Source organism: Eutrigla gurnardus, assembly GCF_963514095.1.
Source record: "Eutrigla gurnardus genome assembly, chromosome: 1".
NCBI classification, from domain to species: domain Eukaryota; kingdom Metazoa; phylum Chordata; class Actinopteri; order Perciformes; family Triglidae; genus Eutrigla; species Eutrigla gurnardus.
The window spans coordinates 19,922,264-19,936,175 of NC_139915.1; the positions used below are offsets into that span (position 1 = coordinate 19,922,264).

Consider the following 13,912-nt stretch of genomic DNA (forward strand, 5'->3'; position numbering starts at 1 on the left):
CCGCACGACCACTCAAAGCACACTGGAGCAATAAACAACGCGTCGCATCAGGCCAATTATGCAGGTCAGCCACAAGTTCAAATAAAGTGAAAAATGTGTCCACATTAGCCTCTTCAAACTTTGGCAGCAGTCTTATGTGTCCCGAGACATCAATATTGCTATTATTAACTGGCGTAGCTGGGGCCAATTTCCCTTCTTCAATTAATGCCAAGTGCTTGTGCTCAAGCGTTGACGGTAGGCGGGCAGCATTTTGGTACCAGTTCCAAGTGCTAAGTGACAAAAGGAGGAGCAAGACCAGAGTGAACATTGGTTCAGCGTTTGATCATCGGCGTCAGCTGAAGGAGTTTCAAGTAAAGTAAAACAGCCACATTGCCATTCTCCTGGGGACGCTGTGTTCCCGTTGCCATGGCTACGCCCTCCTTGTCTCACCGTCAGCTCTACTTCCACTTTCTCACGTACATCCTGCTGTTGGTCTTGTTCGAGATTAAGGAGACGTGGGTCGATCTAGCTAGCAGTAAGCAGCATGAATGCATGTCATGACTGCACGACTGTGCACGCTGCTGTCTGCTATTTCTGATAGTGAGATTGTGATTCAGAAAACTTTATTGTTCATCAGACTCAATGCCCTAGTTTCGTAGACCAGGCGTAGTCGGGGCGCAGCGCATCTGCGCCACGCCGACGGGGTGTGTCCGCCTGGACTTTGCAAGTTTCGTGGGGGAGAGGGGAAAGAGGGAGGAGAGAAGGCGTGAATGGGAGACGAGGAGGAGACAAGGCGTGGAGTGGGATTAACACAGCCGATTCAGATCTTTACCAATCAAATGAGCTCCTCTCCTTACCTTTAATGCGCCAAGGCGAGGTTCAGTGCAAGTTTTGTCACTTGACAACCCAATGACAGAAGCAGCGCCGCCACTCCCACCACGCGCATCACGCGCTGTGCATAGGGCACCAAGTGCTGAGGGGGCACCAAAAATATTATGAAAAATAATCATAGTCATAATAATTATAATGCCGATATTATATCACTATAGAAATTGTAGGCACATTTTAGGCATGTCTATCACAAAACAGGGTTGGGGCGCACAGCAGTAGACATAATGGTGGCGAGAACCCGGTGCCTGCATGATCCGGCCGGGCCATTCATCATCATCATCACCATCTTCATCATCTGCGCTCCACAGCTGCACCGGATTCCCCGTCTAACACCAGAACGGCGGGACACCGGGAACTTATGCGGCGTATGCGTACGTGTAACATACATGCATGTGCTCTAACCACTCTGCCACCTGCACGCCCTTAAATCACAGTTTTTCGGGTAGGGGGGGGCATCATAAAGGAATTCTGCTTAGGGCACCAAAATGGCTAGCGGCGGCGCTGGACAGAAGACAGCAGCAGCGCCAGACGGCCAAACTTTTCCCAGGATGAAACTGATGTTTTGGTCCGAGAGGTCCAAGTTTCAGCTGTGTTAATTCAGTCAGGCTGAGTTTCCGTTACGCGTGCCATCCGCCTTTGATCTGACGTCAGATGTGATGGGACAATCTATATAGATATAAATTCATGTGTTGATTCAATTAGTTGCATTAAATAGTTTTTGTTGTGATTATTTATTGCATTTAAATGTGCCTGGAACTGTGAAAACCTGCCTGTGAGGTCTTGGTGACGTGTGCGCACTGCGCGGCGGTGAGCCAAACTGCCACTCCGCCAGCTGTAATTCGCCTTGCGCCAAGAGTAGACCAGGTTGGAGCTGGCGGGCTTTCGGCGCAGTCTCGGCGAGGCATTTTGCCACGAAACTTCTGCTGCGCCAAGTTGAATCTGTGTCCGCCACACCCATCTTGGCGCAGGCGATCCACCAAACTGACCGTGCGCAAGGCTGCGCTGGTCGAAACTTGCATTGCGCTGGCTCCGCTACCCTGCACCACCCTGCGCTGCGCCACGAAACTAGGGCCCCTAGTGTTAACAGCGTGGCGATAAAAGAACTATATGAAACATGACCTCGTAACCATCCCATGCTCCGCATCACGTCACCGGTGGAAACACAATACAATCTAAATATGAAAAAATTAAGAAATGCATTTAGATATAACATTTCTTTTTTGAGTAGAACTGCTTTTCAGTTTTGTCCAGGAATTAGCAAAATATTAACTGGGGGTTTGCAATAGTTCACAGTATAAAGTATAAGATGTGATTTAATGTCATACATAACATCAGTTGTGGATCAGGATGAGTCCAGGTGCTGGAGGAAGACATTCGTCGAGTGATGCAATAGTTGTTTAATTTGACTCTATTTTTTTGGTTAAGTACTCTGAACTATGTTTATTCTTAATAAATCCTGTGTAATTATTGGTTCATTAAGATGGAAGTGAGTGCTTCAGCTTTAGTAATGATTTTGAAGTCTTTGTTAAGATAAGATAATGGACAATAACTGGAAAGAGCAGCAGTCTTTGTTTGTTTTCAATAGCACTGATATAGCAACTCTGTCTCCTACAAAATTAAATGTGTGGATTTCCATGAAATTGGAGTCTTAATTCCATTAAATCAACTTTTTTTTTTAATCCACTCTTCATCTATGTTATTTAATATGATCTGGACATTTTGTTTCCTAAACCTAACCAAGTTGTTTTGTTACCTAAACCTAACCAAGTAGTTTTGTTACGTAACCTAACCAAGTACTTTTGTTACCTAAACCTAACCAAGTAGTTTTGTTACCTAAACCTAACCAAGTAGTTTTGTTCCATAACCTTACCATTTAGTTTTGTTATCTAAACCTAACCAAGTAGTTTTGTTATGTAACCTAACCAAGTACTTTTGTTACCTAAACCTAACCAAGTAGTTTTGTTACCTAAACCTAACCAAGTAGTTTTGTTCCATAACCTTACCATTTAGTTTTGTTACCTAAACCTAACTAAGTTGTTTTGTTACATAACCTTATTTAGTAGTTTTGTTACATAACCTTACCAAGTAGTTATTTTACCTAAACCTAACAAAGTTTGCCCCGTTGATGGGTTGTAATGTAACTGCCACTACTGTCCTGCTTTTTGCCCTGAAGATGTCTGTGTGTAAGTGTTGTTGTTTTCCTGCTTGTTGTTCTTATGAGACCAAAAACAAATTTCCACACCGTGGACAATAAATGAAACTAACTAACTAACTAACTAACTAAACCTTACCAAGTTTTGTTACATAACCTTACCAAGTAGTATTGTTACAAAACCTTATTTAGCAGTTTTGTTATATAACCTTAACAAGTAGTTTTGTTACCTAAACCTAACAAAGTAGATGTCTTGCCTAAACCTAACCAAGTAGAGGTCTTACCTAAACCTAGCCACATATTTCAAACGTGGTTCAAACTGTTCCATCGTAATAGTGTATTTTTATTGTACGGGAACATCATTTGTTTTAGGGTTCTGCAGGGTTGATAAGATGCAAATAAATAAATATTCTAAAATTCGAAACTACAAAAGAAGTGAGACGTGCTAGACTAGTCAGATTGAGGTCAGCAGGACATACCACAGACCTCAAGTGTATCTGGAGTCACTACAAAGTGATGTCACCACACAAGTAGCTTAGTGTTTTGGTATTGCACAACTGTTTGCCTCTGAAGTTATTCTGGGAAGTCCAACAGGGGCCCCCAATCACTATCTGTGACTGCTTAGAGACAGAAACCACTTGAATATTTTGGTCCTCAGATAGGGGTTTCAAGTATGAAATTAGTCTAAAAAAAAAAAAGTAAAAGTGTTTGTTTTTTTGTTGTTGTTTTTTAAACACACTGAATGAACAAATGTGCTCTTTGGAATCAATTGCAAACAAGAGGAAAAAAACCAAAGCCCTATATGAAGCCTCTTTCCCTCTCGACATAAACACCCACTACAATCTGGCTTTCGTCTTCAGAGGGAAGCTTACAATTGGCTGTCATTCGCAGGACAAATGACGTTGCAGTAATAGTAATTTATTATCATGTATTACCATGTGCTGTGTGTTAAACTGAATATATAACAAATATCATCAATAGGGAAGTACCAAACATAGAATGAATACGCTCTCTTTAAAGCTCCAGTCAGACAGTGACGTTGCCTTGCTGATCATCGATACTCGCTTCGTTCAAACTTGACGTAAGAACTTTATTAGTCTTTCTGCTGTTCCAACAATCACCAAATCTGGTTTTAGTAATAGGTATAAAAACAAAAGTAACTACCATGACACTTTTAATGTTGTAACAACATATTGGCAATGGGAAAGGAATGTATTGTCTATTTTTAGCGTGTTTTCCTGTCTTGTAAAAAACCTGGATATACAGTATATATAGCAGGGCATGCTTTAGGGGCGGGGTTACCTGCTGATTGACAGGTGGCTACCATGCTACCAATGCAGTCAGCTACTAAGATGACTTCAACACTTAGCTATAAAGTTGACCTTGAAGTATTAAGCTAACTTTGTTAGCAGCTTTACGCCAGAATTCAGATGAATCCAGATCCAGTGAGGTTGTTGCTCTGCTGCTTGTGTTCATCAGATCCACTCGTTCTCCACAGTCCAAATATGATCACTTTTCACTGGTTGAAAAAATTCCAAAATGGCGAACTCGAGGCTTCAAAACCATAGTCCACAAAACAACGGGTGACGTCACCACGTCCCATTCTTCTTTACAGCCTATGAGTAATGCCCATCTCTTGCTCCATTCAATGGCTTCCTGGGCCAAGCGTAACATTGGCGAGCGGTGCGACTCTGCACCTGGCGCTAAAAGGTTTTGTGGGCGCTGCATCTCAGTGTAATCAGCCCCGAAGTCAAGCAGTCATTCATCTCCTCCCCCATCTCCCTTGCTGGTTAGCAAGGGACTATAGTTTGACATTAACTTCCAAACGTTTTTCTGGCATCATGCCTTGATATGATTACATGTACTGTTTTATCTCTTCAGTATCATCTCACTCTCCATTGCATCTACATGCCTGACATCTATTGCATAACTTCCAGCAACACACTGACCCCCTTAGATGTAACTGTGAAACCTGACCACGATGTTCCCTGTTGTCTTCTAAAGGTGGACATGTTCTCCTACGGTATGGTGCTGTATGAGTTGCTGTCTGGACGGAGGCCAGTTCTAGGTCACCACCAGCTTCAGATAGCAAAGAAGCTCTCCAAAGGCATCCGGCCAGTGCTGGGCCGTCCAGAGGAGGTTCAGTTCTGCTGCCTCCACAGTCTGCTGATTGAATGCTGGGACACCAAGCCAGAGAAGGTATTACACAACTGTTTTTTATCTTCTGCTTTGTAGGATATAGTCTGATTAGGTGTACTACTCACAGTGGCTACGTTTACATGCACACGCATATTCCACTATTATTCCAAATGTGACAATAATAATTCGTCATTGATATGTGTCATGTAAACATCATATTCTGTTTGGATATTCTGAAATAGTTCTTATTCTTAATGGATCATTTTCAGATGAAGACATGTGATATGTTTGTGATATATTTTTTTATTCAGGTTTTGGACATGTACTGTACATGAGTCTCAGTTGGTGTTTTTACATCAATTTGTGAGACATGTCCCCTCTTGACCTCCAGCACTGTGTGTTGGACACAAACCAACTAGACAACAGTTAGTAAAGCTGGAATAGAGATACAAGACACCAGATGATGCTGTTAAGAATAGGTACAAGATAACGTTATGTTAATGGGAATATGAACGACTGCATGTAATTAGGAATATATATAACGGGAAAAACCGTTTTAACAAACATAAACACAAATACTTCTCATCTACCATTACAAAGCCCTGGGTTAGAGGTCAGAACAGAACTGTTGTTGGCGAATGGGAAGCCTGTGAGGGATCATGACCATGTCACATTGGACAGTAAACCTTCCATGCACTACAATACAATGCAATGCAATCCAGCCTACAAGTTGATCTCCTCACTGACAGAAAACAACAACTGCGGACACTGAAGTGTTATCTTGAGGGAGAACCATAGGGTGGGCGTTATGTTTAGCGATGGGGCCAGCCACTGGTTAGCGACATGATTAGCAACCTGATGGGACACACACAATCACCATATGCCTGGTTCAGACTCCCTGATATCCTCCTGATTCTTCCCTGACAGCTGTTCCAGATCAGATCACAACCATAATGAGAATCATGTCGACATTCAATGGTTTTATACCTACAACGTGCCTGGAAGGCCTTACAATGTCCCGACAGACAGCATGTTGGAAGTTTTCTGTTCCGTCACGGCTGTGTTTGACTAGTAGGAGCACAGAGCGATCTGTAAACGACTGGAAACTATGGCGCAGAAAAAAAATAATTATGTTATTGTGAATGAGAGGAAACATTTCTGTTACTATGGCAACAAAAGCATGCCTCTTTACTGTTTCCTTGAAGGACGATCACGACAGAGTGAAGAAAGAGTGACAACAACAATCAACTGACCTCATAAATTAGGATAATAATGTTTCAGTTTGATCAACAAGCAATGCAATTGTAACTCTAAACATTGCACAACATATTCCAAAGATTCTACTCAGCAGGATGCAATGAGTGGTGCTAAAGTAGAATGACTTTAGTTCACACAGTGTGTGTGTGTGTGTGTGTGTGTGTGTGTGTGTGTGTGTCTGTGTGTGTGTGTGTGTGTGTGTGTGTGTGTGTGTGTGTGCAGAGGCCGGTGGCCATGCAGTGTGTTAGGCAGATGCAGGAGCCCAACTTCCCCTGCCTCAGGTATGTGTTGTCCTGTGACAGCCACTCCCAGCTCTTCCTGTCCCAACTGCAGGGACACAGCGCTGTCTTCTGGGACGGAGACAAGGACGCCAGGTTTGTTTCAACTCCTTAGTCTGTTAAACATTTCTTCATGCACCTTTTCTTATTCATACATTTTATTTTATTTTTTCGGCCAACTTGTGCTTGGCATGCATTATTGTTAATATGTCAAATATTGCATTGCATTACAGCCCTTTACAGCGGGGAAAACAAGTATTGAACGTGTCAACTTTTTTCTCAGTAAATATATTTCTGTGTTGACATGAAATTGGCATCAGATGTCGGTTACAACCCAGCGTAGGCGTTTTTGCCGTCTACATGAAAATGAACACGAAACGGAGGGATGCCGTTTTTTTCTTTTTCACCCTGGGACCTGGTTTCAAAAAAGTGTGTTTTTAGGCCCCGAAAACACTGGATCCGTATGGACGGCCGGCCGAAACGCACATAACTTGTGCGTTTACTAGTGATGTCCAAATGAAGCTTCGTGAAGCATTTTCTTTATTTTCTGAGCCCAATAGATGGCGCTCTCTGTTCAACAAAGGGTTGAAAGCAATGGAAATATATCGGCCTTCAACCCATTGTTGAACAGAGAGCGCCATCTATTGGGCTCAGAAAATAAAGAAAATGCTTCACGAAGCTTCATTTGGACATCACTAGCGTTTACCCACAAAAAACGTTTTTGTGTGGACGGCATCTAACAGTAGTTCCGTAATTAATTTGCGTGCCAGTTTTATTTATTTTTCTACCGTGTATTCTCCGTGTAAATCCATGCACCGAAACGTGACCCCCGTACCGTTTTGTGTATATATATATATATATATATATATATATATAGCTTATATATATATATACGTGTGTCTGTGTGTGTGCGCGCTTGTGTGCATGCATGTGTTTGTGCGTGTGTGTGTGTATGTAGGAGCTACAGTGTGGTGAACGTGGAGAACGGCCAGATGGAGGTGAAGAGGATGTTATGTGCAGGCAGCAGGATCAGCTGTCAGATGAAGATGGGTAACGTTCTGTGGATGGCCACGGAGGTAAACACCCAGCAAACAACAATTCAAATCACATTCACCATTTTCACACAAACCTTTCATGGCGTTGTAAAAACGGGAGGTACTTAAATGGGTTACTTGAGGAACATTTAAAAGCAAAGCGGTGGCAGACATTAATGAAAGAAGATCTCTGTTGTAGAAAATTTCCATCAAGTCTAACACAAGTCTATTAATGTGATTCATTTTCTTGTTGTAGTTCAGGCTTCAGTAGTTGTAGTTCAGTATCAATTTGTCTTGATTTTGATTCATTTTCATGCTGAATAGTTTGAATATGTATGACCTTATGTGTATTGTAACCTCTTGCAGTATAGGTCGAAATACATATTTATGTAAAGGGGGATGTGCTAGTAGTAACTAGTGCAGTAAAATGTGACTATTTCTGCTTCTGCAGTATGCAGTTTGCTTTGGGTCTCAGGTTTTAGTTTGTGCATGTGTCTGTGTGATAGGAGCAGGAGGTTTTCATCTACACTCTGAAGGACATGTGTCCACTCAGTCAACCCCAAAGACAGTTCTCCTGTCCAGCTGTTATCACCTGTCTGTGTCCTGTTCCAGCAAGAGATCAGGTCAGCTCAACACACACACACACACACACACACACATACTCGGCGACATGTCATTAGTTTCCTCAAATATAATTATATTATTATATTATATCATAATATAATATAAATTCACTATGACATTTTCATTGGTGTAGTTTAAAGTGAAACGCAAAAAACTATTGACCATGCCAAAATACTTGACAAAAAAAGTTTTGAGTGAGGAAAAGAAAGGTGCAATTCTGGCTTTACTGGTGGAAGGATATAGTGAGCGTCAGGTTATAAATAGGATGGAAGATGGCAGCTCGGGTGAAGATGAGGACGGAAACAGGCTCCTAGAAATCTGGTGAAGGATGGTGATGATCTGGGGGTCCTCAGGAAGACTGAAATCAGGCAGGTTTGTCTTTGCGAAGGACGTTTGAATCAAGACCCGTTCAAGGTCCTCCTGGAAGAAAAGCTGCTCCCATCTGCTCTGAAAATGTTCTCCAACGCTCGGGATTGGTTCTTCCAGCAGGACAATGGTCCATGCCAAACTGCCAGGTCCATCAAGGTGTGGATGGAGGACCAGCAGATCAAGAGCCTGTCATGGCGAGCTCAATCTCTAGACCTGAACCCACTGAAAACTTCTGGAATGTGAACCAGAGGAAGATGGCGGACATAAGCCATCAAACAAAGCCAGGCTGGTTTCATGTTTGCACCAGGAGTGACATGAAGTCACCAAGAGCAACATGAGAGACTGGTGGAGAGATGCCAAGATGTATGAAAGCTGGGATTCAAAATCAGTATCACATGTATGAGCTGGTTTTCTTTGCATTATTCAAGGTCTGAAAACACTGCATCTTTTTGTTATTTCGAGCAGCTGTTATTTTTTGTTTATTATTTATTTTTATTGAGACATTGACATGTGAAAACTGTTGCTGCTTTTGTTTTTTGAGATGAGATAATTACCATTGCATGCTTCTAATTGAATGCCCTACTTTCATGATATAATATCACAGTATATAGATAGATAGATAGATAGATAGATAGATAGATAGATAGATAGATAGATAGATAGATAGATAGATAGATAGATAGATAGATAGTGATTTAATGTCTTATCTGTCTTTGGAGCCTTGGAGGCTCAGCAGCCAATTTTTTTATAAAAGATGGCAACCTCTCACTACATATAATAATAATAATAATAATAATAATAATAATAATAATAATAATACATTTTATTTATAATGCACTTTACATCAACTCAAAGTGCTAAGCTACATATGTAAACACCCTCACCTCCCTGGACCCCAACTGAATCAATCTGACAAATCCATCCATCCATCCATTTTCTACCGCTTATCCTGTATTCAGGGTCACGGGGGGGGCTGGAGCCGATCCCAGCTGTCATTGGGCGAAGGCAGGGTACACCCTGGACAGGACACCAGTCTATCGCAGGGCCAACATGTAGAGACAAACAACCATTCACGCTCACATTCACACCTACGGGCAATTTAGAGTCATCAATTAACCTATCCCCACCTGCATGTCTTTGGACTGTGGGAGGAAGCCGGAGAACCCGGAGAGAACCCACGCTTACACGGGGAGAACATGCAAACTCCACACAGAAGGAACCCGGGCCGACCCGGGGATCGAACCCAGGACCCTCTTGCTGTGAGGCGAGAGTGCTACCCACTACACCACCGTGCAGCCCCTCTGACAAATCCTATTTATTTATTTTATCAATTTTTTTAGTGAGCACACTTTGCATCCTTTATTTATTTATTCATTTATTTATTTTTTCCTCCTCCGCCTCCCTTTATATTTTATTTTATTTATTTATGTCCTTATATATTTGTTTATTTATTTACTTATTTTCTCTCCCTCTTTATTCTTGGGGGATGTTCTTTTTCTGGTTCTTTGTTCTAATGTACCATAAGACAAAAAAAGGAAAACAGCTGTGGAATAACTCTATGTCTTGTATTGATGCTTGTGAAATGCTGGTCTCCAAGAAAAAAACAAAATCCTAAAATATCCTAAAATCCTCCTATAGGTGACGTTAGAGTCCTGGTTTGCGCCAATTTTGCAGAACAATGGCCGCGTCAACATCGGCAACAGCCCCCGAGGAGCCGGCACTTGCGCTCCATCCCGAGAACCGTAAACTCTATGACGCGCCGCCCGGAATACTGCCCGTAAATAGGCAAACAAACCCAGCTGAACAGTCGGCACTGACGGCCCCGATAATGTCTGAAAGCATCCTGGAGCCCACACCGACACCGGGTGGCGGGCGGGCCCCGCGAGCCCGCACACTCGCGCTCCGTCCCGAGAACCGTACACTCTAAGACGCGCCGCCCGGAATACTGCCCGTAAATGGGCAAACAAACACCGCCGAACAGTCGGCACTGACGGCCCAAATAATGTCCGAAAGCAGCCTAGAGCTCTCACCGACACAGGGCAGCACACGGCTCCGCGAGCCCACAATTACACAATTACAATTACGCTCCGCGAGCACGCACTCGCGCTCCGTCCCGAGAACCCTAAACTCAAGACGCACTGCCCGTAAATAGGCAAACAAACCCCGGCGAACAGTCGGCACTGACGGCCCCGATAATGTCTGAACATGTGAATCACCTGGTATTTTTGGCGAATAACTTAAAAAGGTCTGTAGCCAAATAAACCGCAGCCAGCCAGATCTTTATGTGAGCGAAACAATCTGTTAATGGGCCGTTAATGGCTGGTAGGATGGGGTTTTGTTTTTAGGCCTACCTTTATTTTGTCTTTTCAGTTTAGCCTGACTGGCTTATTTGACTTTATTTTTGATGGCTTATTTATCTTTATTTTGATGAAACCGAAGTTTGTGTCTGACCTTAAATAAATAAAGGTTCTGAAAACATCGTTGCCTGCCTATTGACGTTGACTGATACACTGCCCTCTGGTGGACAAAACATATACAACTTAAGTACCATACCATATAGGTCTGACTGAAGGCATTTAATGGTCAAAATATTATTAATAAATATTTGAATATATTCGAATATTAATATTAATAAACAAACGAACTTCGAATATGATTTTTGGGCAAAAGTCAAAGCCCTAGTCTGGGCAGAGACATAAGTTGATAGTGTAGGATGTGCTTGTAATTCTTGTTAACGTGTTTTAAGTTTTGATCACGGACCGCCGAGTCCGGTGCTTTCCGTGTTGTATTTGAATGCTGATCGTGTACCCACGCCGTCAGGTTGATTTCTGTAAACAGTGCTTTTGACTAAACCTCAGCCATACTTGCGAGCCCGGTAGGCGTCTACTACCAGTTAAGAGACCGGTCCCGTTGAATGGACGCCAGTTCATTCACGTGCCCGTGTGGTAGTAACACGCCTCCCGAGCCTTAAGGTGCGTGTCCACAGGCAGCGGTGTTTCCCCGCGTCCCATTCATTGTCTATGTGAAAAGCTGTGCAATGCATTCTGGTAGCGTCGCGGCGAATGTCGAGAGACGGCGCGCGAGTTGGCCGCTCCTCATTTGCCTAAAGTTGAAGTCGAATCTACTTTATGCTAATCAGAGGCGCCGGGCTCGACTCGCCGCCTCGGGAACGCTCGCAAAAATGTGTTGTTTAAAGGAGAGCGCCTGTCAATCATCCTCTAGTGGCAGCCCACCAAGCGTGCAATACTGGGAAGCGGCGCGTCCACACGCGTTTAAAATCGCCCCTGTAGACACGTACCTTTAAGGTGCGTGTCCACAGGCAGCGGTGTTTCCCCGCGTCCCATTCATTGTCTATGTGAAAAGCGGGCGAATGTCGAGAGACGGCGCGCGAGTTGGCCGCTCCTCATTTGCCTAAAGTTGAAGTCGAATCTACTTTATGCTAATCAGAGGCGCCGGGGTCGACTCGCCGCCTGATTAGCATAAAGTAGATTATGACATTCGCCGCGACGCTACCAGAATGCATTGCACAGCTTTTCACATAGACAATGAATGGGACGCGGGGAAACACCGCTTCCTGTGAACACGCACCTTCACGCACACCCACACATTCGCCGCCCGCACATATCCTCCGCCAGCTGTTTCCAGCTCCGGACGTTAAGGACATAGCTCCATAGCTCTCTCTCTCTCTCTCTCTCTCTCCCTCTCGTGATACTGTCGGATGTCAGTGGCTTCGCCCCTGGACGCTGTGAGGAATAGCTCCATCTGGTGGCCGCACATAGCCATCTCTCCCTCTCGCTCTCTCTCTCTCGACACACACGCACACACGCACGCACACACACACACACACACTCCATGTGTGTCCCTCCTTCTGTTTAGCTTAGTTTTGTGTGTTAGGTAGTTAGGTAATAAGGCTTTGTTAATTGCAGTGTTATTGATTGTGATCATTATTACTGATTTTAATAAATCTTATTATATTATAACTAGCGGTCTCTTGTGTTTGTTGTGTATATGTCACTGGATAACAGCAGGTTGTGAAGGCTAGTGCTTGAATTTCACGCCCTTCTTAATTGTTAGATTGTTTTTATGCTTCCATGCCAATGATCACGATGATTGGCATGTGAGTGTAAAACCTTTATATTGAGACTGAATACAGTTTTAGGTTATCTTTTCCCTGATCCCAGGGTGGTGCCCCGTTTATTCATGATTATATCATGATAATATATTAAATATAATTATTAATACCGATAATCATATTGATATTAATAATTAACTGTTGATAACCAAATCTGCTCCTGCTACAACCCCAACACAGTGACAGGTGGTACGTCCAGCCAGTAATAACAGTGTTCTCATAGCATACCTGCCCTAAAACAACTCACTGTTATGAGTGTTGAGTGTCAGGCATCAAACAGTACTTTGTGGGAAATGTCTTCTTTTTATGGTCTGTACTGCTCCTCCTCCCTGACCTCTGAGCTGTTACCAATCAACTCATAACTGCTCTGCACCTTTTGAAGTGTAGCTGGTAGAATCCAGGTGTTGGAACATTACAATGGACTAGGGGGACATGTACATGTCACAGCAGTACAGGAAATGGTCTAAAGGGGTCGGAACAGATGGTCATTGTGTTCACAACACAGTGCATTTTTGCTTTGCATTAGATGCCAACAACTGATCTGACCCACGCAGTTTGCAAAGGGTGTCTTTTAAGCAGCTGCGCCTGTTGCAATACACTTCATTGTGATTGGGGCCTTAAACTCACAAGAAACAATGCAATGTGCAGTGCAACAGGAGTGCATGCCAGGTGTGTGTACCATAGGAAAACAATGGTTTTCGAGTGACAAGTCTTGTTGTGATCGGAAACAGATGGTGACTCTGGAACAACATGTGGGGGTGTAAGATGATAATATACATGAATGTTCCTCACCTGTTCAGAATATGGCCAGGGTATTTGCGGGGATGTCTGACGGCCTGGTGGTGGTTTACACCCTGGTGGAGGACCTTCCTGTGGACGGGGAGACCTACCTGTGTTCACACACTCTCAACAAGACAGTGTTTGGCCTGAAGGACTCCGATCCCAAGCAGAGACCCTACCCAGTCAGGAGCATGGCACTGGTCAGCAGTGGCTCCCAGGTGAGCAGATATTCAGTGTTTGATGAGTCAGGAGTTAAAGGAGAAATCTGGTCATTTTT

The 13,912-nt window shown here is 43.4% G+C and overlaps 1 protein-coding gene across 1 annotated transcript in view; it reads left to right on the forward strand.

Annotated features, from left to right (window-relative positions):
- The window catches only part of lrrk1 (leucine-rich repeat kinase 1), a 196,799-nt gene that overhangs the window by 168,642 nt on the left and 14,245 nt on the right, over positions 1 to 13,912 (forward strand). Inside the window, exons 30-34 of the mRNA XM_084005722.1 lie at positions 5,027 to 5,221; positions 6,641 to 6,792; positions 7,655 to 7,772; positions 8,237 to 8,353; positions 13,656 to 13,853. Of these exons, the coding sequence (XP_083861848.1) occupies positions 5,027 to 5,221; positions 6,641 to 6,792; positions 7,655 to 7,772; positions 8,237 to 8,353; positions 13,656 to 13,853 (780 nt within the window). The remainder of the gene's footprint in view (positions 1 to 5,026; positions 5,222 to 6,640; positions 6,793 to 7,654; positions 7,773 to 8,236; positions 8,354 to 13,655; positions 13,854 to 13,912) is intronic.